Consider the following 22,849-nt stretch of genomic DNA (forward strand, 5'->3'; position numbering starts at 1 on the left):
TATCAACAGGATATAATCGGGATATAAACAGGATTGTAGATCGTGACATACCATTCGTTGATTTTCCTTCTTATACCTTTGAATGATATATCGTTTCTACTTTATCGACTGAAGTATAATTTTATTTTTTCAAGTGGTATCACTACGCGATTACTCTTCGAGTACTTTTCCGAATATGAATATACGGTATAATTAAGTTTAAGAAATGCAAGGACTTAGAAAAAGAAATATCCAGTAATATATTTAAACATTATCTCTTTCATAAATCATCGTTTCATGCATTCGGATACAAAATTTGTCATTAACTTATAATTAAGAAAATTGTAAGAAGGGACATTTGCCCTATGTTTGCGCTTTTTACGATTAAGGCACAATTGCTTTCGAAATAATATAATCCTAAATAGTTCCCAGCACATTTAAAAATAAAAGTGTGATATTCCTACTTGCAAATATATTTTACAATACTAAGCTGCCAGAATATGACTTTCATTATGCTTAAATTATTCGTATCACAGTCAAACTATTCAAGAACAATGATTATTCAATAGACACACGTTTTTGAAAGATACGAACGTTTTTACATAAATTATCTACGAAGAATATTATCTTATTATCATTAATTACATAAATTCTTTACATCTCGGTCCAAGCATTCGATAATTATCGATATAAATAGGAAATGCAGTCTACATTTTGAGGCAACGCAATGTCTTATCAGGTACTTTGAGACTGAATTGGAAGGAATTTTTCCTGAGATTATTGGTTGCGTTATTGGTGACTAAGTCACTATCCTCATCCTTGGCATCGATCTCGACGTCCTCCAGGTCGATATTGAAGTCTCGCTTGCCCATTAACGTATCCAGACACATATTCGTTTCCTTTATCCTCGAACGTACTAATAATTCCAATGTAAACAAATGCTCGTCTTGGGCTTCTGGTAGATAACGATGCATAAACTCTGCTAATCTGTACGTGACATATGGAATGAAATTTCAAGAAGAATATAAATTGACGATTTAAAAATTACTACCGAATGATGTCATTTATGATGAAACGAACCGTAAAAGATACTCGACGTTATGTCCATTCGGGCCGGAACATTCAGAAATTTGTTTAGCGATATTCTGAAGCGGCGCCTCACCGAGCCAATGTTTATTCTTATTGGTGGCAATGTAAATGATGACTGGAAAGCTCCTGTTTCCTTCACGACTATAAAACGTGGCAATCGTCGTCATATATCCGCCCAAAGTACACTCTCGATTTTCCAAGTAAGGAAATGCTGCAGTGTCTTGGACTTGGAAAGCCCGGCCGTAAACAACGCCCTGTGAATAAACAAAATTCATGTAGTTTGTTGTGAAACAAAATCACATAATATAAGAAACAATGAAAATGAAATGCTATTGTATGGTATGTACGTTAAATAACATAATGAAGGATGTTTTAGGAGTGAGTAATATTTACCTCTTTTTCCTCGACCAGCGTCGCCACTCGTCCAGGCTACAACAAAAATAGGACAACGCATGACTAAACAAACAACTGATAACTTCAATTACAACGAAATAAAGGAAGTAATGAGTAAAAGTTTTTCTATTTTACGATGGTATGACGCAAACACATAACGCGCGCGAACAAAGAAGGAAATCGTGTACTCGCGAAAGATATCACTTACTACAAGTTGTAACTGGTTTCACATTAATCGACAGGCAACCGCGACGTGATATCAAGAGAAATTCTCGTTTGATAAATCTTGTCTATATCCGTAATAGTAAAGGACATGCGATGGACTGTAAGAAGTCGAAAATATCAGAAGAAAACGCTTGTATATATTTATAATATATAAATAATATTATATATAAATAATATTGTATGAATTAGAGAAATTGGAACGGCAAGCTCATCAGGTGAAACTGCACCCGATTTTCATCAATCTTAATGGAAGCATCCGTAAGTACTTACTGGAGCGTACTCGCACCGTTCCTACAAACATTATGCTCTACCGGATATTTAAGAGAATTACCGCCTATTAAATATTTTTTATATTACAATTCTGATTAGGTAATCGAAAGGACAAGACTAAAGAAAAAAGGGGACAAAACCATTTCTCTTAAAAACTCTTTGTCAAATATTTTGGATTATATATTTACATTATACTATTCATTAATTATCGTAAACACATTTATTGTCAAACGAAGCTGCAACTTTGTCATTTGGCGTGGAAGTCTGCCAGATCTTTGTGAAAGAATTCACGTGTTGAATTCATGAACAAGAAAATTAAAGGTATAAATAGAACACGTGATACGACCATCGTATGAAAAACTCGATCCGTCGGAGAACTTGATTCAAAGCTGAACCGATGTGGCCAGTTCGACGTAAATATTTATTCATAAATGTTGTGTTTATTATAATATTATCTTATAGCGCGTAATAAAATATTTCGAAACTCTGCGACATACATCAGCATATGTTAGGACCGGATCTAACGTCATAAATTATTTAAATATAATTATTTTATTTCTAAATGCGAACGTCTGCAACGATTTCACCATGTAGAATGATTTTTACGCATATATGTAGAAAAAGCTTCACGACGTGGTATTAATAAGCCGTAAACATAGCTTCCTACGTTACTGAAATGGCGAAACTCTCAGCCGAAATGTGTTTATACTTTTTGCAGAACAAAAATAACGGCAAACATTTCCGAGAAACTATTTGGCGAAATCGCTTTGTTTAGCCATGAAGAAAGAAAGGAAGAAATGGGAATGCATTTGCCAGGGTCTTACCTTTTCTATTGTACCACGGTGAGTCGTATTCCCTTGCCAAAATCTTCTATTGAATCCCTTGATGTGTCCCACAGCACTTCTTTTGTATTTAAAACCTGGATGCCAGCACAAAGATCCATATCCGAACACCCACAGAAAATTTTCATTGTTCCTAGCTTCCATTTTATTTAGGAATTGAAATGCGCGCAAAAGTTTCTAGTTAAGTGTAGTTTCTTTTTCGTATGAGTTTTTGAATCCTATCTTTGTGTTCAAATAAAACATATCTCTTCGAATTTTACTTATATATCTTCCTGTTTTGGTAAATATTTTGATTCTATTCCAAAATAATCTTGTGGAAATATTTCACAGTTAGTCCTTAAATCTTTCACTCTCTACGTCAATATATACATCTCAATTTACTATTTAACTATTTGAATGGACAATTGGTCAATTTCAGGTACGATTTACGTTTAAAGCAATTTCAATGTTCGAAGCCTTACAATCGCATATTTTACTTAATTTACATTATCGTAGAGGAACAACGAAGAGATAAGAAGAACATTAGTCGTCCGTTTTCTGCTTTATCGTTCGAAATTGCAACGTAAGGATAATTGATTTGACAATTGCCAGCACGTGGCTCCAGTGTGCTTTTACCCCAATGACTGGTATGTACTTTAAAGCTCGATGTCAAGACACTCACTCCCACTACAACATTCTAATGCACATGTTGCCTCCCACTTTCGCTTGGTGATTTTACAGGATTATTATCCTATTTATCTGGTCAATCATCGTATATCTCTTTTCTTTCTCATCTTTTACGCGTCGGTTTTTCAATACCGCCCGTGACATTTTTCAATAATAAATATCTAAATCTTTATCTAAAGTATCGTCAATGATTTTAGTTAATTACCTTTATGATCAATTAGTCGGATCTTCGTCGAAATTTTACTTGGTCGATACTTTCTTCGAAGGGTTGTATATAAATTGACAATTTGGTGATTAATCTTTGTGACTGTTGAATATATAGAAATCTGTGAACTGCTTGACTTGATCTTTGCGAATGTTTCATTGGAACTTTCACGGTTTAAATTAACAACAGACATTGACAAATTTGGAAGACCCGAATGCAACGTATACACCATGCAGATGCTTGACCGAGACTGCCGGTCGTCAGGCGTATACTCTTACTAGTCTTGCTAGAAAGAGATAGAATTATGCTGACGGAGAGGAGTATAGGCGACCGTTATTAGTGAGAAAGAAGAAGATATAACGTGGGGTGCGAGTAGGAGAAACGGATGAGATGGATGATGAAACACGAGGCGCAGATTGACGTATGACATCAACCGTACATGCTTACATACATATCTCCAAATTGTATAGATTTTGAAATGTATTCTTATCTAGTAGTTATTAGTTACGTCAGACAAATTGCAAGTTCTGTGATTATGTAAATATTGAAATTCACTTATATTATTGTAAATATCATATGGATATTACGTATTAATAGGAAAAGACAAAGACATTTTATACCGCTATTTGTTGGTCGAGTGTAAGTTAATTTCAATTCGCGAAAGAAATACGATACTATCGCCTCATTATTATTAACAATGAAGTATATGTGATATACACGTTTAATTCTAATATTCGTTTTTTATTCCAAATTTGATTAGTAGTCATTTAATACGAATTTATAGTCTTATATGACTAAATTACATAGTAAAATTTGTAAATTTAGATAAAATCTATCTTTTGGGAGAAAATCTATTTTCCTTCACATGATAAATGCAAGTTTAACTTCTTTTTAAAGATGTCGCTACTAAGACAGATCTTAGATATTACCAATAACAAAAAATCCCTATGATTCTTGTAGCATCCAATTTCCAAATCAGCTGGTGCTTCCGAACTCCGATTGTTGACGGGCGTTTGAATTTTTACCTTTTCGAATGAAAGACTGAAATTTTGATTTTATTACTTAGATAAAGTGACAGATTTTAACCGGACGCACAATTTCTACATAAGGTAATACGATTATTTTTAAAATTTTATTTACTTTGGTATGTAGTGGTATGTAATTAAATATATTTGTATCCTCTTAAAACGTGACCTGTATATGTTGCACGCTTTATGAAGTTTTTAGAGTAAATCATGCATACAGATACTCCTCCCTTTTCTTCAGACATGGCTAATCAAATAAATGAGGAAGATATGATATACATAGGAGATGTAGAAGAAGTGATAGATGATGAAGAGGATGCGATGGAGGAGGATCCTTCAGAAGAAGGAGATGCAATTTGTGTTTTTAGTAGTCACGAAATAGGTAAAGAATATTTCTGTTATTACAATCAAATTTATGTGTTTGATGGTAAATTGTGATTTTCTATGAAAACATTAGGTTCTGTCTTTTGTGGTTCTTTGAATAAAAATGGAAAACTAGCTACTACAGGTGGAGAAGAAGATAAGGCTTACATTTGGGATACATCGTCAGGAGAAATCATTTTGGACTGTACAGGTCACAAAGATAGTATTATCTTTTCAGCATTTAATCACGATGAATCATATTTAGCCACTGGAGATATGAGTGGAATGATACAAGTTTGGAAATTAGCTGATAAAACTAAAATTTGGGATTACAATATGGGAGATGCCACTGTTAGTTTATTCTCCATAATTAAATGTTATAAGATTATGGATTTCAATAAACTGAAGTATTATTTTCTTTATCGCAGTGGATGATGTGGCACACAGTTGCAAATATTTTATTAGCAGGGTCTGTTGATGGGGAAATATATATGTGGAAAATACCTGATGGAGATTGTAAAGTTTTCCAGGGATATGGTTGTCGGGCAGAGACTGGTTCAATATTTCCAGATGGTATTCGTGTCTTTGTATTTCTCATTTTTCAATTAAAGGCATAACTGAACTAAATGTAATATTTTAGGCAAGCGTATAGCAGTAGGTTATGAAGATGGAGTTATTAGAATACTAGATCTAAAAACAAGTTCGGTGTTGTCATCTATATCTTCTGCATTAGGTCATTCTTCTACTATAACCACCATTGATTGTCATTGGGATAACAATTTAATACTTTCTGCAGCTGTAGATGGCAAAACTATAATCAGCACGTCAAATACAGGGAAGGTAATATATCCAAAAGATTCCTTATCGAGCAGTTGAAAGTAACATTATTTAAAAACTTCAGATAGTTTCCATCCTGCAAAATCTTAATAACGGTGAGCACAATAATGTTACGAATAATGATCAAAGTGCTGTAAGTAGCGAAGGAAACAGGGATAGCAATTGGGTAGAAACAGCAGCCTTTTGTAAAAATCCTGCATTTCAAGTTGCTGCAACTGGTACAGTTAATGGTGAAATCTTTATCTGGGATATCTCAAAACAGGTACTGCTATTTTCCCCATTTGACTGCAACTTTGCCATTTCAAGTCAATAACTTTGTATTATTACTTAGATGCTTAGACAAAAGATAGAGCAAGAAAGTGGTATATCTAAACTTCTATGGAAGGGAAATACGACTCTATTATTTTCGGCGGGACTAGATGGTATTCTGAGGTGTTTTGACGGAAAAGATGGTCTACGTTTACGTTCTTTCTTTGGACACATGGCAGATATTCTTGACTTATATATATCTGAGTAAGTTGAAAGAACTATAGATATTTATTTTTTTATGTCAACCCTTTAATAAAAACAATAACAACCTTTTAGAAATGGAGAAAAAGCACTGACAACATCTGATGATTCTACAGCTAGAATCTTTGATATTTCATCTTTATCTTAACAAAATTTATTAGATAGATAACAATTATAAATCTTTGTTATTATCTAAAAATATATGTACATTTTATCAAAGTTGTTCATATATCGTGCTTAGTTTTCTTTTTTAATTAAAAATAAAGTTTATTTATTTTTATCTGACAGCCTGTGGTACTTTATCCTTATACCAATTGCAATCTAAAGTATATTTCTTATTTTCCCAAAAGATATGTGTTGGACCATTTTCTTCTCCTTTTTCAAAGTTAAATAATGGGCTAAATTCAATTGCAATTTTTGACCTCACTAGGCCAATTCCTCCTGCCTTTTCAGGTGCAGGATGATATACTCTTCCTGATTGAATATCCATATATATTTTGTCTGGTTGAAATGGAACCTATAATGAATTTATTACTAAGTATTGAAGACTAAATGCATAGTTATTTAATTACTAATAAAATTAAATATACCATTAATAATTCTTCAGCGTGAGCATAACCAAAGCAGTCTTCGGTTTTCTTTGTTGCACTATTATACATTTTAAGAACTTTTGTGAAAACTATTGGCAAATCATCACATCTTATAAAATTTCTCTCTGGACCACAAAGAGAAACATAAGGAAAATGTTCTACATATCTACCTGTGTCGTTCTTTTTTAAGCGCTTGAAAAAAAAGGCTAAAAACTTTTTATCTAAAATAATATGGCTGCCATGAGATATAAATCAACATAAATAATAAATTATCTCATTGCTCATGCACACCTTTAAAACATGATGTGAAGTTTCTCATACGTGTATCATCCAGGAACAACTATAGCAAATAAAATATAAATTTAATATTTAAGAGAAAGAACTTTAATATGATTATTCCTAAACTTCTACACTTCTGAACATAAATTGAATTAAAAATCAAATTGTACCATGCCTTGATGGTCGATGTAATAAAAATATTCACGAACTCGAGGTTCTGGCGATTGTCCTTGCACATACTTTACGCAATACCTTTTAGATGTCTGGGAGTAAATTGACTTAATTTTAATTGCGAACACTCGTGAACGATCAAATGCAAATATTTTATTCAATATATACATAATTCCAAAATTATAACCTCACTTTTAAATATTTACAGTACACTATGAGTTTTAATTGCGTCACGTAGAACGTATCATGTATAATTCATGTTATCATGCGGCATACACTGTAATTAATTACAAACGATACAACTTTTTTTATTTGAATAACTTTTCTTTTATTTGAATAATCAGCTCTTCTTCTCACTCTGACACTTGCCGAGGTTAGGATTCAATTGACCGGAGAACTGGTGACATCTGGTGCGATCGATTGGAACGTAATCTCGATAGAAACAGAACTTCGATATTTTTCAACGTCACGTTAGTTCGCGCTACCCACGGACAGGCAGATTCAAGAAATGAGATACGACGAAGAGGTGGAACGAACGGTTTGTGAAAACGGTCAGAAGTTTCAAGGAAAGGATTGCCTTCAGGACCAGAACGCGGCGAGATGCTGCCGCCCCGTTGAATAATCGTTCCTGCACTGAATAATAACACTAAGTAAAAATGTTACCTACGAATTCGAGCAAAAAAAAATTGTGCATCTGCAAGCTGAAATCTCAAATTGTTGTCGTTGCCAAATAAGTCGTGCACAACGCAATCCTGTGGTCCCGGAATATGGCTTCGTCCACGAAGAGGTCATGGAAACTCCGTAAGTGATTGTCTCATTCGCAGTTGTATATTCTTTATTTAATACATCAGTCGGTTCGGTGTGCATCTAACGGATTCCGTTCTGGCGCTCTTTCTTCCTTGAGATAAGTAAACAATTCGTGTTTACAAATCTTTCGTTAAGATCCAATAATTAACTGTTCGCTGCATCTTCCTATTATGGTCATAACCTTTTTCAAACCGAAAATATACTGTCTTTATGATGTCATTGGTAGCTGACATCTTGTTCAGGTCATTTTGAAAGAATGATTTGTTTCTCCTTGTACAGAGGATTTTGTTGCCCATTCGTCCAATGTCAATTGCCTGGCACTAGGTCACAAATCTGGACGCGTTTTGGTCACTGGTGGTGATGATAAAAAAGTGAATCTATGGGCAGTTGGAAAGCAGAATTGTATTATGGTACAGTTTTATTTTTTACTTGCAATTGGTTCATTAAAAGGAATATTTCAGTTGGAATACTATAGTTCAATTTTATAATGTTTAATTTATTATTTGTATAATCCTGATTCGCTGGTTTACAGAGCTTGAGTGGTCATACCACTCCAATAGAATGCGTAAGATTTGGACAGACAGAAGATTTAGTATGTGCTGGCTCGCAAACGGGAGCATTAAAAATTTGGGACCTAGAACATGCTAAATTAGCCCGTACATTAACTGGGCACAAAGCAGGCATACGTTGTATGGACTTTCATCCTTATGGAGAATTATTAGCATCAGGAAGTTTAGACACTGCTATTAAACTTTGGGATATCCGAAGGAAAGGTTGTATCTTCACTTATAAAGGACACAATAGGATGGTAAATAGTTTAAAATTTAGTCCTGATGGTCAGTGGATTGCTAGTGCAGGAGAAGAAGGAATGGTTAAGGTAAATGTTATACAAATCCTATTTTGAGATAGTGTCAATTAATATAAGTAATCAATGCCTTCTTTTTGAATCAGTTATGGGATTTAAGGGCTGGTAGACAGTTAAGAGAGTTTTCTGAACACAGAGGTCCAGCAACAACAGTGGAATTTCATCCTCATGAATTCTTACTAGCCAGTGGAAGTGCAGACAGAACAGTTCACTTTTGGGATTTGGAATCTTTTCAACTTGTATCTTCTACAGACCAAAGTCATTCCTCTGCAATCAGGTACTTATCAACTCTATAGAATTTTTATTCCTATTAAAGGTTTCCACTAATTTATAAATATTTTTTCTTTTGAATAGATGTCTCTACTTCAGTCAGGGTGGAGAATGTCTTTTTGCTGGTTGCCATGATGTATTAAAAGTTTATGGTTGGGAACCAGGTAGAACATTAGATTCAGTCCCAACTGGCTGGGGAAAGGTACAGGATATAGCCATCGCTCAAAATCAACTGGTAAGATAGTTGTTAACTGATTTCCTGTATACATAATAATTTATGAATTAAGAATTGTGTTTATTGGTTATTTAGATTGGTGCAAGTTTTCACACCGCAAACATTGTTTTGTACGTGTGTGACTTAAAGAAAATTGCACCATTAGGGGGAGTATCAACATCCGGCTCTCCATTTAGTCATGGGAATTCGTTAAGGAAAAGTTTTTCTAGGGAAAGGCCACCTGGATTAAAAAAACACACGTAAGTTTAATAAATAAGTGTCACGTATTTTGTTATGTTTTGTTATACCTAATGTTTTGCTTATAGATTAGACGTACGGACCATAGAAGAAGCAGACAAGTCTGGAACTGATCCTGAAGATGAAGCAACATATGCAGATATTCCTAATGTCACTGAATATCATGACATATTTCAACCTAACAGGTCATGTAAGTACAATATAAAATTGTAACCATTATTCATTCTTTATTGCAAGATCTGTGTCTCACAACATATTCAATTTTTCTTTTTGTTCTAACTCTTAATTACTCACCTACAATCACGAATCTGAAAATATAAATGCATTTAAAATTTGAATGTTCTGCTGTATGGTTTGTGAATGAGCATGCTATGCACGATGTGTTTCAGTGTCTCGCACTCCACCTCCAGAACCTGAGGCTTTCCCGGAGCCTCAAGATGTAGGTGAGTTCTCTCTTAAAGCAAACTCTCCTTACCTATTTTCTTCTCTTACTCCAATATTGCATGAATGCCAGTGTACAAATACTTGTATAGTTTACATAAAGAGTTCAACTTTACATCGTTTCGCGTGCTTTCTTTTTACAGATCCTACACAGCCACAGATACTACAAAATCTTTCTACCTCAATGTCAAATTTAAATACGGTGGATACAGAAGAAGTTCCACCTATCTCATCACCGTCATCTCCGCCTCCACCCGCACCAACGTTATCGTTGACAAAACCTGTACCAGTTCGTGTTCAACCGATTAAATCGTCGCCGCCAGTTCAAAGAAATGCAATTACGAGTACTAGCCAAATAAAAGCAAACCTTCAAGCAAATAACGGTCTTGGTAGAACATCAAAAAATCTCGCGTCTATACCACCTCTAAGACAAAACATTACACCTCTTCCCGGGAAAAAAAGCGGTCCTACCAATGATATAGGAACACTTCCACAACCTTTGGGCCCGCAAAGGTCAAACTCTACGCTGACGCCACGTGTAGCACCAATGGCTGCTGTTCTTCCAGTAATGGATGATGGAAAACTAAAGAACAGAGCACCTAGCCCGGATTCTCCTAAGCATTACTTGAAAAGACAGAGTAGCTGCAGAGATGGAGAACAGGGTTATGAAAGCGATTACCCGGTACAGTAAGTATGGATACTTGAAGCGTAGATATTATCATATTATACAACAGTGACAATTATCGGAAATGCGTTTAACGTTCTTGCAGAATTAATAATATAAGGCACAGCCCCTCCGACCCTGCGTTAAACAGGCCAAATTCTGCGCAATCTAGGTCTACTTCGCTGAACAGAAACTTTGCTACCTCAACGTCGCTGTCCGCGCGCAACGCTTCCACAACCACGACATTCGTTATAAAGAAAGCAAATAAAGCTCAAGTGCCCCCGAATCCTAAGTTAGAAGTTCGTGCGTCTCAAATAAGGCCCAACATCGAGAACACGGAGAAAGGCGAATTTGTGCCCATAAGCGCCGATAAACCTTACGGCTTGGACGTTGAAACTTTTCTACCAGTGAGTTTTTATTATTTTGTCGATAAATAAAACAGTATTTTAAACATTAACTTTATAAAATGGCATCGTCTTTTCTTTTTTTTTATATAGAATCATTTTGCAACTTCAACTGGCTTGGGTTTCTCGCAAATGGGAGTTCTTAATGAAATGTCAGAAGCCGAAGTACTCAACAGCATGATGCGCGGTCATGAATCGATGATGGCAGTACTCACAAGTCGTCATCGTTCTTTACAAATTATTTACTCTTTGTGGCACAATAAAGATCTTAAGGTAATTGTTCAACTTTCATTATTGTACGTAAAATAATAGCTAAAACAAGATTGTAAATTTTCAGGCTGCGGTGGAATCTGCTGTGGCAATGAACGATCTTTCAGTTATTGTGGATCTATTGGGGATACTGACATTAAAACCGTAAGTAATATGATTTCATGAACAATTGAAGAACATTATTGACTTCTAAGTTCTTATAACTTGTTTTTTATTTTCTTCAACTTTTTATTTACAGGACTATGTGGAACTTGGATCTCTGTAACTCTCTACTTGGTCCAATTGGTGATCTACTACAAAGTAAATATGAAATGTGAGTAAAAATCTTTCTTTAACGCTTCTTTATTTCTTGTTTCACAACTTTTATTTTACGTCTCTTTTTAAATGTCTCTAATTACAACTTACGAAAAAATCACTTACTTTTCATATTTCATACTTTTATAAAAACTATTGAGATTTAAAAAACCTTTAAATTCTTAAAGAAACCATTTCTCATCCCATTATTATTTTTCCTTCTCTTTTTTTCTATATTGATTAAAAGTTTGAAACACATGCCTATTCACGCGTATCCTCTAACGTTACTTCAATTTCTATCGTGAAACACAACACGGTTGGTGAATTAGAGAAAATCGAGACACCCCTGTGTGGGGTGAGTTCTCGAATGGCGGATGAGAGGGTAAACAGGGTATTTCGAGTGGGGTCGCGTACACTTCACGTAGCACGGCTGCCTGTATGGGAATGGCTAATTCAACGAACAGGGAAATACGAGGCGAGAAGAAGGGTTCACGAAAATTAGCCGAAACAATGGAAGATAGTGGCAGATGCAAATTCGAGCTTCGAATCCTCGGCTGTCGCGGGTATTATTGTTGAATCTTAAAACTCGAAGGGCCACGCATATGTTGACGCACTCCATGGACAGTTACGGACAGTAAGTCCTTTTCTTTCTTGGCACTGACAGCCGATCATGAATATTAATGATGGCGTAGGAAGTTGGATATGGCTGTGACGCATTCTTGAAAAGCATACTTTCGTTCGTAAACGTTATTGATATTGATCTTTATTCAAAGTATGAAAAAATTATCATTCCAAATATTAACACGATAATAATTCGATTGTAAATTATTTTTTCACAACAGCTTTAGATAAGAAGCGGAAGAATGGCAATAGCTCGTTCGATCGATGCTCGGAACAACGTAATTAACCGGTGCTCAGTTACAAGCTGTTGGCTATTGCGCTGTCGTGACGAGAAACGAGCATTTCCTTTCACGTGTGCATTGGTTATCCATTTCTTTCTGCCCATTCTTCCTCTAATTACGCACACAATGCGCATTATAAATTATACACGCCTATTAACGTCGAGTGGATTGCGCGCCACATATATCTCGTTGCTCCGTCTGAATCGTCCTTTAAAAGAAAGAAAGTATGAATTTCATTGGGCAATGAATGGAATCACATTTATGGAATCATATCTGGATTATTCTAATTTCAGATTTATACAATCGTTTTGCAGTTGGTTTCTGCAAATTTGATCAGAGTAAATCCTTTTAGTTAAATAGATTTAGATAATTACAGAAACTTTCCTATGTTAATTGAACGAGAAACCAATATCAATTCTATAATCCAGTGATCTAATAATAGCACATCCGTTTAGAATGCGAGTTTATCAGTCCGGAAAATTGCCGTTCCGTTCGTTATGCCGCCACTTATTGCGACCATCATCGTCTCAGCGTTTTGCCTCCTTATTTGTCATTGCTATTATTAGAAAGAAAAAAGCAACAGAAAAATGATTATCGTACAATTTGTCTATATATACTATATCTTTTGATCTTTTATGTTTTCTATCATATTCTTTTGGTTAACATAATATCTCTTAAATCTTAGTTAAAATCTATTTTATCACTGATGAAACATTTTGATCAGAATGGATTAGAAATGATTAATCGTGAATTACCATTTTCATTTTAAATCTTCGTTAAGATCTATTGATTACCTTATCTGTGATTATACAAATTTTTTAAATCTTACAATTGGTTAAGGTCTTGCATTTTATCACCAATGCCACGTCCTGATTCGAATTAATTGGAAGTTAACATTGACGTAATATTCTAATCAGAATGAACTAGAAATTATTACACGCACATAAATTACCATTTCATTTTAAACCTCAATTAGCACCTAAAAATATATCGATTACCATATTTATCATTGACTATAAAAATATTCGAATCTTAATTTATGTCTTACATACTATCACACGTTACATTCTAATCAAAACTAATTAGAAGTCACTAATCGTACATTAGCATCTTTAATTTCAAATTTCAATTAGGATATAAAAATTTACCGAGCACGAATGAGTATTTGGAAAGTCATTAAAACAAAAGAATGTTACGTGCAGGTAGATATTTTGTTAACACGCAAGTTCTGCTTTTTTGCCGAGCGTTTATGGTTGCTGACCACGTCCGTTCAGAAAATAGCCGATACCGTAAAAGTGAATTCAGACTAATTTGTTGGTCGCTCAGCAGCTGCCATTCGCAATTACTCGACGCAATAATTGAGTTCATGTGTCTTTGTACCCATTTTTCTCTATCTGTTACCGTTTTCTGCCTTTGTTTCGCTCTATGATCAGCTTGAAACGAAAAGAAACTAATTATCAAGTCGTACACTTTCATTGATCGTGAAATTTATGAGAAAACTGTGACTTTTAGGAATATAAAGTAGCTCTAATGAAGATTTTACGGCCGATAAATACATATCGCGAAACGAGACAATTAAGATCAATCTAGTTTAGTAACGTGTGTTTCTTTCATCCATTAATCGTGTCGGATAATCTTTGCTTCTCAGAGTTTTCTTAAAGCCTAACACAGTAATAAAATTAGTCTGGTGCATAAACAATCTAGTTCCGAAAGAAATGCGAAAAAATATATTTGCCAGTACATGTATTAAGATTATTGTATTGTATACAGATTAATGGTAAAGACAAATAAATTCTCTTAAAGCAGATATCATTTGTTGAAAATTGAACTTTGAATCTCGAGAGCCGAACTTGTCATGAATTCACACTGATTATGGTACATTCGAGTTATGGTTCGACAATTATCGAAAGGGTAAATCCAGCCAGGAAATTGTCAGCTAAATATACACATCTCGGTGTCGTAATGCAGCACAGTTTGCATATAACTACTCGGCATTTTCACGGCTCGTTCGTCACGGGCTTTCGTCCTGGTCAAAGGTGGTAGGTTCGTGAGAAAAAAAAGAGCACGTCGAGAAATATTTGATCCTACGTCACGTGCCACACGATAAAGGGATCGCCACACCATCATCCATACTTCCCCTCCTTCTGAATCTTTTATAAATACGAAAGATGTTTTTAAGAAGAAATGTTTTTTTTTACAAAAATGAACATTTAATAATCGAATCTATCGATCTAGGAAAAGAAGATTTTCACAAATTAAAATTTGGAAAATTTTTCGTACGTAGTTAGTAGGAAATTAAACGTTAATAGAGGAATCTGTATACACGTGTTCGCGAAGATTTGGAAGTTTAGAACAAAATTCTCTATATACACATTACATTATTTTCGTGTTTTTACGAGGATCAAAATCGTATTGGTGTGAAATAATTTTATATAACATATAATAGTTAATAGATTTTAATAATTGAGAAGATTTTTATGGGAAAAGTGTACTTTCCCGTGGGCGATCGTGATACAGAATGTTCGTAGAAGGTAGAGAGGTGAACGTCGAACGTTATATGGAACATTTATGAGGCGGCGCGCGGATTCGTCTCGCTGATTCGAACGGGAGCTCGCGCAAACCCTTTATCGCCTGTCGAAAGCGAGCGTGTCGAATCGCGGGGCCAAGCCTTTCGTGCCTTTCGTTATTTATTGGCATCGTTATGGGGTAATAACACGTTTTGGAACAAACTAGCCGTGACAAGCACCGGTGGGTGCTACGATCGAGGCTTTCTCATCCTTTGCTCTTTTGTGAATCTGGCATACTTTTACTAGAATATCGAGTAACGATTAATTAGTGATTTATAGAATTTTCTTTTATTTTGATGTTGAAAGTAAAAGAATTAAAGAAAATCTTGAAGAAGATTTTCAATAAGAAGCTATAAATAATACGTCGGCATTCTCTTTATTACTGTTTCAGGTACATAACAGTGGGATGTTCGGGGTTGAGATTAATTCTACGAAATTTCGCATCGGTGATCAAGTCGAACGTAGAAGCTCCACTTCACACGATCGGCGTGGACGTTTCGCGAGAAGAACGGTGAGTATATTTTATCTTTTAAATCCCAACAAAATCCGACTATTTTTCTCCCCACCTTTTAACTACCCCCCTCCTCCCCCCGTCCCATCTGATTATAAAGAAAAATGGTATTGCTACTATAAATTGTATAAGTGAAAATAATTGATTTTATATGCGCAGATACCACAAGTGCCTCTCCTGTTACGAGAAGCTCTCGACGATCAGAGGTGTTCTATTGAAGAAACAGACGACACCAGGTAAATTGGGTGCCTTGTTCCGCGAGATGGTCGTATTAATACGAAGTCTCGAGTGACCACGGCTGAGGCATTTGGTGAACTCGACCGCCAGACTCGTCGTTACCTGACAAAAAATCGAGAAAGCTCGAGTAAAGAGAAGCAGATGTACATTGACCACGATGGGGAATCATCAGCGCGCTTTCGAGCTGCTTTATTCAGGAAAGCTTGGCGGATCGGTTCGTCGAGAATCGCTTCTTCCTTCTCTCCTCGGCTCCTTTCGAGTCCTAGCTTCCGATTGGCGGCACGTTCCAAGGGAAACAAACGAGTACCGTGGAACACCTGCGAGATTGACGACCCGATGATGTCAAAATAATGCTGTGAAAGAAGAAAAAGAGATTTTCTTCCCTCTTGATTTTTTTTTTTTTTTTAATTATACAATGGAAACAATCGACGAAGAGACTTAGAGTCAATGTTATATTGATCGAATGCTGGCGATGAACTCCATGCACGTTATCGAGACTGTATACAACGTTTGCTGGCCCTATGTGCACGAGAGTAGTCAGCCTGTTTTAAAGAGAAACGGGTATACTTTGAACAGTGAAGTCTGAAAGAGAAAAATTTCCACTATCGCGAACTGCTGTATTAATTCATTGATCCGAATTTTAGAAGTTTCTCGGAGTAGAGATCGATGCTTGGAATATAAAGATGTTAAACTGATGATTATTGTAAAATATTATATTATACAGGATGTGGTAGGACGTGCAGTACAGCGAGGCAGGGTGTGATTTTAGATGTGAAAATTAGTTGCGACTGAAGAATACAATTTTTTCGTTTAACGCTAGAACTACCAAATTGACGGATTACGGATTTATTATAAAATACAATCTTGCTATTAAAACGTACAACTGCTCTTGGTAAAATTAATGTTAGCTTTTATCGAGTTTTGGTATTAAAACCTTGTTTTATGAGAAAGTCGACATTAAAATTCTATAAAGTACATTCGCAATTGATTATATTCGGATTTAGTATTTATACTAATGAGCAGTATTATGATAAATATTATTGAACGATGAAAGTAATGTCCTTTTCGACACTTTCCGAATCAGAAAGCTGTCTTGATTTTGTACTACGCTGTTTGTATGATCGGATAAAATCCAATGGCTGTTATAAGACAAGTTATAACAAAGTTATATACACAGTTGTTATAAGAAACCACTGTGATTGTTTGACCAACGGAAACGGGCTGCAAGTAAACAAAACAGTTTGAAAGTGAAATACAATCCATACCAGATGATTTATATATAAGAAAATAAACGGGAAAATAGCGAAGTGTATACATACTCAATAAATTTATAAATTGAATTTTCTCAAAAAACGGGGCTCCAAATGAAAAAATTCTATTCTTTATTTTCGGTTCGTCTTTACATGTAAGATCACTCTCTGCCATTTTATACTACATGCTGTACTCTGTATGATATATTGCACTACATATGCATGTATATAAAATTTGATGCACGCGTTGCTTCGCGGACAATACGAATAAGAATAAAACGGCGTCGCGGAGATGAAATTTTTCTCGATGTAATTTCTCACGCGTCCGCGAGAAAATGCGACACTGCGGTATTATTGACGGCCTTCTTGCCAGTCTTGTGTTGATTTATACAAGCGAGTAACCCCAACTGAATCTATAAAATACACAAACACGCGTGAGAAGAGAATGACGAAGATGCTTAACGACAAGTGAGTTAATTAAGAAATATAAAATAGGTAGTAACACTTTTTTTCTAGAAGTAACAGAAAGAGATAAAATAACAAATTGTATTTTTGCAAGAGTCATTTGCGTCCGTTCATTAATAAAAAAAAAAAAGGAAAAAAAAGAAGGTACTCTAATTGTAGGTATGTCTTGAAATCCCTGATATGTCGCACGAATATACAAACGAGAGAAAAATATTGTGTCGAAGCTCCTCGTGAGTGAAAGAAGCGCAAAGAGGAAAACCAAGTTCGAAGTTCGATCATTCGATGACGACACGAAAACAGAGTGAAGTGCGATTTAAGGATAATTATTCGAAAAGGAGACGAGAATATTTCACTTCATCTTTTCTTTATTATTAGGTTGTAACATACGTTTGTCTCGTTTCCTCTATTTGCAAATAAAGATAAAACTAGGATGAATTTATGTTACAACCCGATATATTTTTTTGTTTATTATATTCTTTACTCTTACGTATATTATTTTCAGAATTTTACAAGAGGTTTTGAAGCGAGCATAAATTGAAACAAATTGGAAGTTTCAAAAAGTGGGACGGAAAAGTTAAATATGTAGTTACGGAAGAAACACGAAGGTCTCGTTGAACAAACGAATCCAAAGATCGTTTTGAATCTTCTTTGTTCGAGTGCGGGACGAATCGATCGTTCCACGCGCACAACGTTTCTTTCACTGTCCCCCATGTTCGATTCTCGTCTCTTTTTCAGTGGTCCCTGTGATGCCAGCTTAACTTGTTCCCTTTATCCGTCTTACTCTTCGTCCGTTCGCCAGCGAGTTATCTCAAGTTTCTAAAGACCGCATTACGAGAAATTTCATAGCAGCGGATAAGTTAAAATCGTTCGATATGGTTCAAAATTGGAATGAAAATTGTGTGGATGAAACGAAAGGAAAACGTGAAAGATAAACGGAAGCGAAAATGAAATTCTTTCGAAATGAAAGGAACTAAGATATTTTATATTATTGCAAAAGGTGAAATCATTCGTATCATAGCTTTTACAAACTGCATACAATAATATTTCATAGAAATCATTATTGAATATTTGGGAGGAGAATGTTTTTTCAGAGATTTTGGATTTCATTTTTTTTGCACGTCGTAGAGGTACTGCGAACCTTTCGACATCTTGTTCCAGTGACAATTTTTGGGATCAGAGAAGCAATCGATCGATGAATGTAACAAAAGAAAAAAAAAAGATTACGTAGCGTTATTTTTTAAAATTTAACGAGAGAAAACGTATTTTATCTGAAGGGACGAGCGTTTTGCGTTTAGTTTAAGAATCCCTTCTCGTAGATGTATTTAAGCAAGAAAAAGAGAAAACTAATGTTGAGAGGTATTTGTTTTAATCATTGTATTTTTCGATTATTTAATAATCAGTATTTTTTTATCAACGAAACTTTTGGGCGATCCCATCGGGGATCGAATGGTACACCCCGATCATCTTTGTGTGTTCAAAGTTGTCATATACTTTTTTCAACACCAAAACGGTAATTACTACGTTACGAGAAAGTTGGAAGAATTCATTCGGATATGTAACACTTGAATAGAAAATGTACGATATCTTTCATCTTCATACGAATTTTATCAATAACCTGTTTTTATACCATGTGATCAAGTAAATTACCTTTATTGCTGAAACATCGATATTTTTTGTGATCCTGTTGCATATCAGTCTTTGTACACTTTTACACTAACTTTATAAGCTTTCGATTTTGAAAGACGACTTTGATCGAACATTCGAAGCTTCTTAATTTTATTTTTATTTATATGATTCTTACGGAAGAGTAGAAGAATCTTTTAGAAAAGAATAGAGAAAAAAGGAATTGAACATGGTTTTTAACCGTCGTTTATACTTCTTCGATCCCGTAGAATTCTCGATGGAACAGAGGTGGCAAAGGAACGAATTGGAGCGCTCAAAACTCAATCTTTGATACGCAATCTAACGCCGTTTTAATTAAGCGACAAAATAAGAGAAGAGAAACAAAGAATAAGAGTGAATCCAGAGAAAATAAAAGAAAGCACGAGGAGATTAACTCGTCGTCAGTTCCGTCCAACCGTATTTTTGTAAGGGAGAGAAAGTGCGAGAGCCACGAGAGGAAGTGTGAGTGTGCGTATTATTCCTTCGGTCATCAACTTCCGGATGCGCTATTAACACGTTGGCTATGATTGTTGCAACGCTTTAACATATTTTTCCAAGGTTTTGCAATTAATCGCCGCATGTGAGTTTACTTGGGATCCAAACATTTAGAACCTCTTCCATCGAAATTTATTGTTAATCCTTTGTGATTCAAATTGATAAGGTGAAACTTTTCAACAATCACAAAGTTTTTTACAAAGAAGCTTAACCTTCCATACGAAAACAAGCTACAATATTTAATTCGGTAAAAAGATATAAAAATGGGTAAAAGGTATCTATCTAAAAGTGTTAATTATTCTAATAAACTTCGATCGATCGACATTAATTCATCTATTATAAGGAACGTGAGCTGTCCAATGAAGCGAGGAAGATAGTATTTCATAGCCAAGGTGTTAACAAGTTGAACAAAGAGTTGACGAAGCGCATCCTCATGCACGAGGAAACAATCGGGTTTCCTCTTGTTCGACCACAATGTACATACATACATATACGTAAATCGCCTTCGTTGTTTAAGCCTTTGCACTTCTAACGAACAAATACTACGAGCTGCCTACGCTCAATTAATTGTAACTCGACACACCGAACAGATATCGTAGTAGAGCTTACGATTGTAATTTAGAATTAATCGAACGTAAAGAACGTAGATTATAACTTACAAGTGATTCCGATCCTCCACGCGTTATGAACACACATGCTCATAGCTCGTAGAGATCGTATTATTATAAGCATTTTCTTATTTTATCTTCTTGTTTTTGTTTTGTATATCATTTTCATCGTGCCAGTTTAATCGTATATAGAAAGACACTGTTTTCTTTTCCTTTTATTTTTTAATTATGAAGATTATTGCTATGTCTATTATAGATATTATATGGAAGACGATCAAAGAATAATTAAAATTCTTTTTTCGTTCTATTTTTTGTTTTGTATTATTAAGGGATTTTTATCGACTAATAATTACGATGATAAATTACGATCACGATACTGTACGAATCGTATAAACAATCGTACGAATGATATACATAATGCAATTAATTACAAAATGGTTCGTTGATGAGGACGTATAGTTATAGGACGAAGATTAATATCATACGAAGCTATTAATCGTCTGCTAGAACGTTCTAGTTTTGTACGTTAATGTAAATAACAATAACGATATTTTCTATATATACTAATTATACTACTTCCTCGTACTATTTGCGATCGCACCAGTGCAAAGGATTAAAGGCCCGTGAAGAACGCGCAGGGACGATGTGTTTAATTATATTATTTTATCTGTTCGGTTTTCCGTATGTCTCGAGAGAACTTGTGCGAGACGGTACTACGTTTAAATGAAATTTCAAAAATTTTCCTATATTCGAGTTCTCGTTGGACTGACATCTTTTTTAAAGATTAATAATGATATAATAATAATAATAACGTATTATGATAATTAGTAATTAATAGAAACGTAGATAATTAGATTATGCAATTTCTAATAGGCCTGGATCATTCACATCTGGACTAATAAATTTACTTTACTATTAAGCCTAATTAGTGTTAATGTAGTGTAAGCAATGAATTGGTATAATTTTAGAGTAGTACCGTCATTTTTTCTTTAATGTAATTTTACTTTTAACGCGTGATTGTGATTCCCTCTGTGAAAATAGAAAATAACGGTGAGTCCAATTTTATCAAAAAAAAAAAAAAATATATATATATATATATATACATATATAAAGTGTTCCACTACGAAACTGATAAACTTTGTCAGCATATTTACAGAGCCATTGTAAACGAAAAATGTTATGTAAATAATAATGTAAGTAGGATTATTTCAGTCTGTTAGCTAGTCTGTAAGCTTCAACATTTTAAATGTCTTCGCGTTTTTTATATGATAATGACAAAATGAGAAAATATCGCGTCTTAGGTGGAGCAAGGAAAAATATCAAAAACAAGAAAGTGGCTGAAATAATCTTATGTAAGGATGCATGAAGTCGCACAATTTCAAATAAATAATTAATCAAAAAGTTAAGTAGCTTCGATACATCTGATCATTATTTGTGCTTCGTATCAATACGTTTCCCATATCTAGAAAACGAAGATGAATCGTCACATTTTTTACTTGGAATAACATTCTGGACATGCTGACAAAATTTATGATCTGCTCGTGGAATACCCTGTATATTCACTATTTATAGAGTGCTGAAATCAAGATACACAGAGGGAAATGATTTTATAAGATTCTTCAGAGTGAACTCAATCGATTTTTGTAACTCAACGAGCTTGTCCTTTTGGCTGTCTTTAACATTTATCAATCTTTTCGTTCCCATGCGACGTTCCTCGTTTAACGCGTAAAACTAATCGACCTTAGCGTTTAAGGATCGGCCACGGAACAAACTGAACGTCCGCGTATGGACAGCTGAGAACAAATAATAACTCTACTGAAAATTTAAAAGACTTACGCTTATTACTTCCTTTCCATTTAATAGAAAATATACCAGGGCAATAATTCTATTGAAATGAAAAATTTCGAAAATTTACATTTATAAGTTTCCTTTTCGCACAACAGAAAATTATCATAAATCGATCATATTGTATATTTGATAATACGTGAATAACACAGAACGTATAAAGAGTTTATCCGAGAATTATCCGAGTCGCTTGGGGAGTATTTACACGGTGCGAAACTAAAAAAGTCGAATCTTTGTTGTACGATCGATTAAATCCTCCATGAAACTCATCCATCACCTTCCGTCTAATTTTTTTAGACGACGAGACTGCAGGCGATAAAAAAAGAGGCAAGTATCATCGCTGATCAAGATTCTTGCATGGAAAAGTCGGTACGAC

The 22,849-nt window shown here is 34.7% G+C and overlaps 4 protein-coding genes and 3 long non-coding RNA genes across 14 annotated transcripts; 4 read left to right on the plus strand and 3 right to left on the minus strand.

The window, feature by feature from the left end:
- Nucleotides 1-215: 215 nt before the first annotated feature.
- Nucleotides 216-3,911, minus strand: LOC100649106 (putative glutathione-specific gamma-glutamylcyclotransferase 2). Its single transcript, XM_003399299.4, has 4 exons — nt 2,781-3,911; nt 1,462-1,497; nt 1,060-1,322; nt 216-966 (listed from the first exon to the last, which is right to left on the minus strand). Exons 1-4 carry the CDS (start codon nt 2,940-2,942, stop codon nt 687-689), a joined length of 741 nt encoding a protein of 246 aa, XP_003399347.1. The 5' UTR covers nt 2,943-3,911; the 3' UTR covers nt 216-686.
- LOC125386016 lies at nt 1,486-2,960 on the plus strand. The gene is made up of 3 exons (XR_007225832.1): nt 1,486-1,944; nt 2,056-2,369; nt 2,675-2,960. It is a non-coding gene; the product is annotated as an uncharacterized LOC125386016 (long non-coding RNA).
- A 53-nt stretch (nt 3,912-3,964) lies between the features above and the next one.
- On the plus strand, nt 3,965-6,691 carry LOC100648874 (angio-associated migratory cell protein). 5 transcript variants are annotated; one of them, XM_012314323.3, is made up of 9 exons: nt 3,965-4,090; nt 4,630-4,778; nt 4,890-5,076; nt 5,152-5,408; nt 5,486-5,630; nt 5,698-5,897; nt 5,959-6,156; nt 6,226-6,407; nt 6,480-6,691. In XM_012314323.3, the coding sequence occupies exons 3-9, from the start codon at nt 4,905-4,907 to the stop codon at nt 6,550-6,552; spliced, it is 1,227 nt and encodes a 408-aa protein (XP_012169713.1). In that variant the 5' UTR covers nt 3,965-4,090; nt 4,630-4,778; nt 4,890-4,904; the 3' UTR covers nt 6,553-6,691. The 5 variants fall into 5 exon arrangements, with proteins under 5 accessions (XP_012169713.1, XP_012169711.1, XP_012169715.1 ...); XM_012314321.3 differs by lacking the exon at nt 3,965-4,090 and adding an exon at nt 4,173-4,308; XM_012314325.3 differs by lacking the exon at nt 3,965-4,090 and adding an exon at nt 4,173-4,308 and having other exon boundaries at nt 4,915-5,076.
- Nucleotides 6,409-7,832, minus strand: LOC100649224 (UPF0598 protein CG30010). 2 transcript variants are annotated; one of them, XM_012314320.3, is made up of 4 exons: nt 7,449-7,832; nt 7,286-7,334; nt 6,995-7,215; nt 6,409-6,921 (listed from the first exon to the last, which is right to left on the minus strand). In XM_012314320.3, exons 1-4 carry the CDS (start codon nt 7,509-7,511, stop codon nt 6,682-6,684), a joined length of 573 nt encoding a protein of 190 aa, XP_012169710.1. In that variant the 5' UTR covers nt 7,512-7,832; the 3' UTR covers nt 6,409-6,681. The 2 variants fall into 2 exon arrangements, with proteins under 2 accessions (XP_012169710.1, XP_003399348.1); XM_003399300.4 differs by having other exon boundaries at nt 7,444-7,831.
- A 109-nt stretch (nt 7,833-7,941) lies between these two features.
- LOC100649344 (katanin p80 WD40 repeat-containing subunit B1) lies at nt 7,942-22,457 on the plus strand. Of its 3 annotated transcripts, none has more exons than XM_012314328.3 (15): nt 7,942-8,245; nt 8,531-8,661; nt 8,784-9,128; nt 9,203-9,393; nt 9,471-9,621; nt 9,697-9,860; nt 9,927-10,048; nt 10,248-10,301; nt 10,443-10,986; nt 11,136-11,370; nt 11,461-11,640; nt 11,705-11,781; nt 11,876-11,950; nt 15,792-15,911; nt 16,071-22,457. In XM_012314328.3, exons 1-15 carry the CDS (start codon nt 8,212-8,214, stop codon nt 16,201-16,203), a joined length of 2,556 nt encoding a protein of 851 aa, XP_012169718.1. In that variant the 5' UTR covers nt 7,942-8,211; the 3' UTR covers nt 16,204-22,457. The 3 variants fall into 3 exon arrangements, with proteins under 3 accessions (XP_012169718.1, XP_003399349.1, XP_012169717.1); XM_003399301.4 differs by having other exon boundaries at nt 7,943-8,245; nt 11,070-11,370; XM_012314327.3 differs by lacking the exon at nt 10,248-10,301 and having other exon boundaries at nt 7,943-8,245; nt 11,070-11,370.
- LOC125386017 lies at nt 11,957-14,640 on the plus strand. The gene is made up of 2 exons (XR_007225833.1): nt 11,957-12,565; nt 12,774-14,640. It is a non-coding gene; the product is annotated as an uncharacterized LOC125386017 (long non-coding RNA).
- On the minus strand, nt 12,775-13,982 carry LOC110119726. The gene is made up of 3 exons (XR_002308221.2): nt 13,663-13,982; nt 13,208-13,389; nt 12,775-13,041 (listed from the first exon to the last, which is right to left on the minus strand). It is a non-coding gene; the product is annotated as an uncharacterized LOC110119726 (long non-coding RNA).
- Nucleotides 22,458-22,849: the final 392 nt, after the last annotated feature.

Source organism: Bombus terrestris, chromosome 11, assembly GCF_910591885.1.
Source record: "Bombus terrestris chromosome 11, iyBomTerr1.2, whole genome shotgun sequence".
NCBI classification, from domain to species: Eukaryota; Metazoa; Arthropoda; class Insecta; order Hymenoptera; family Apidae; genus Bombus; species Bombus terrestris.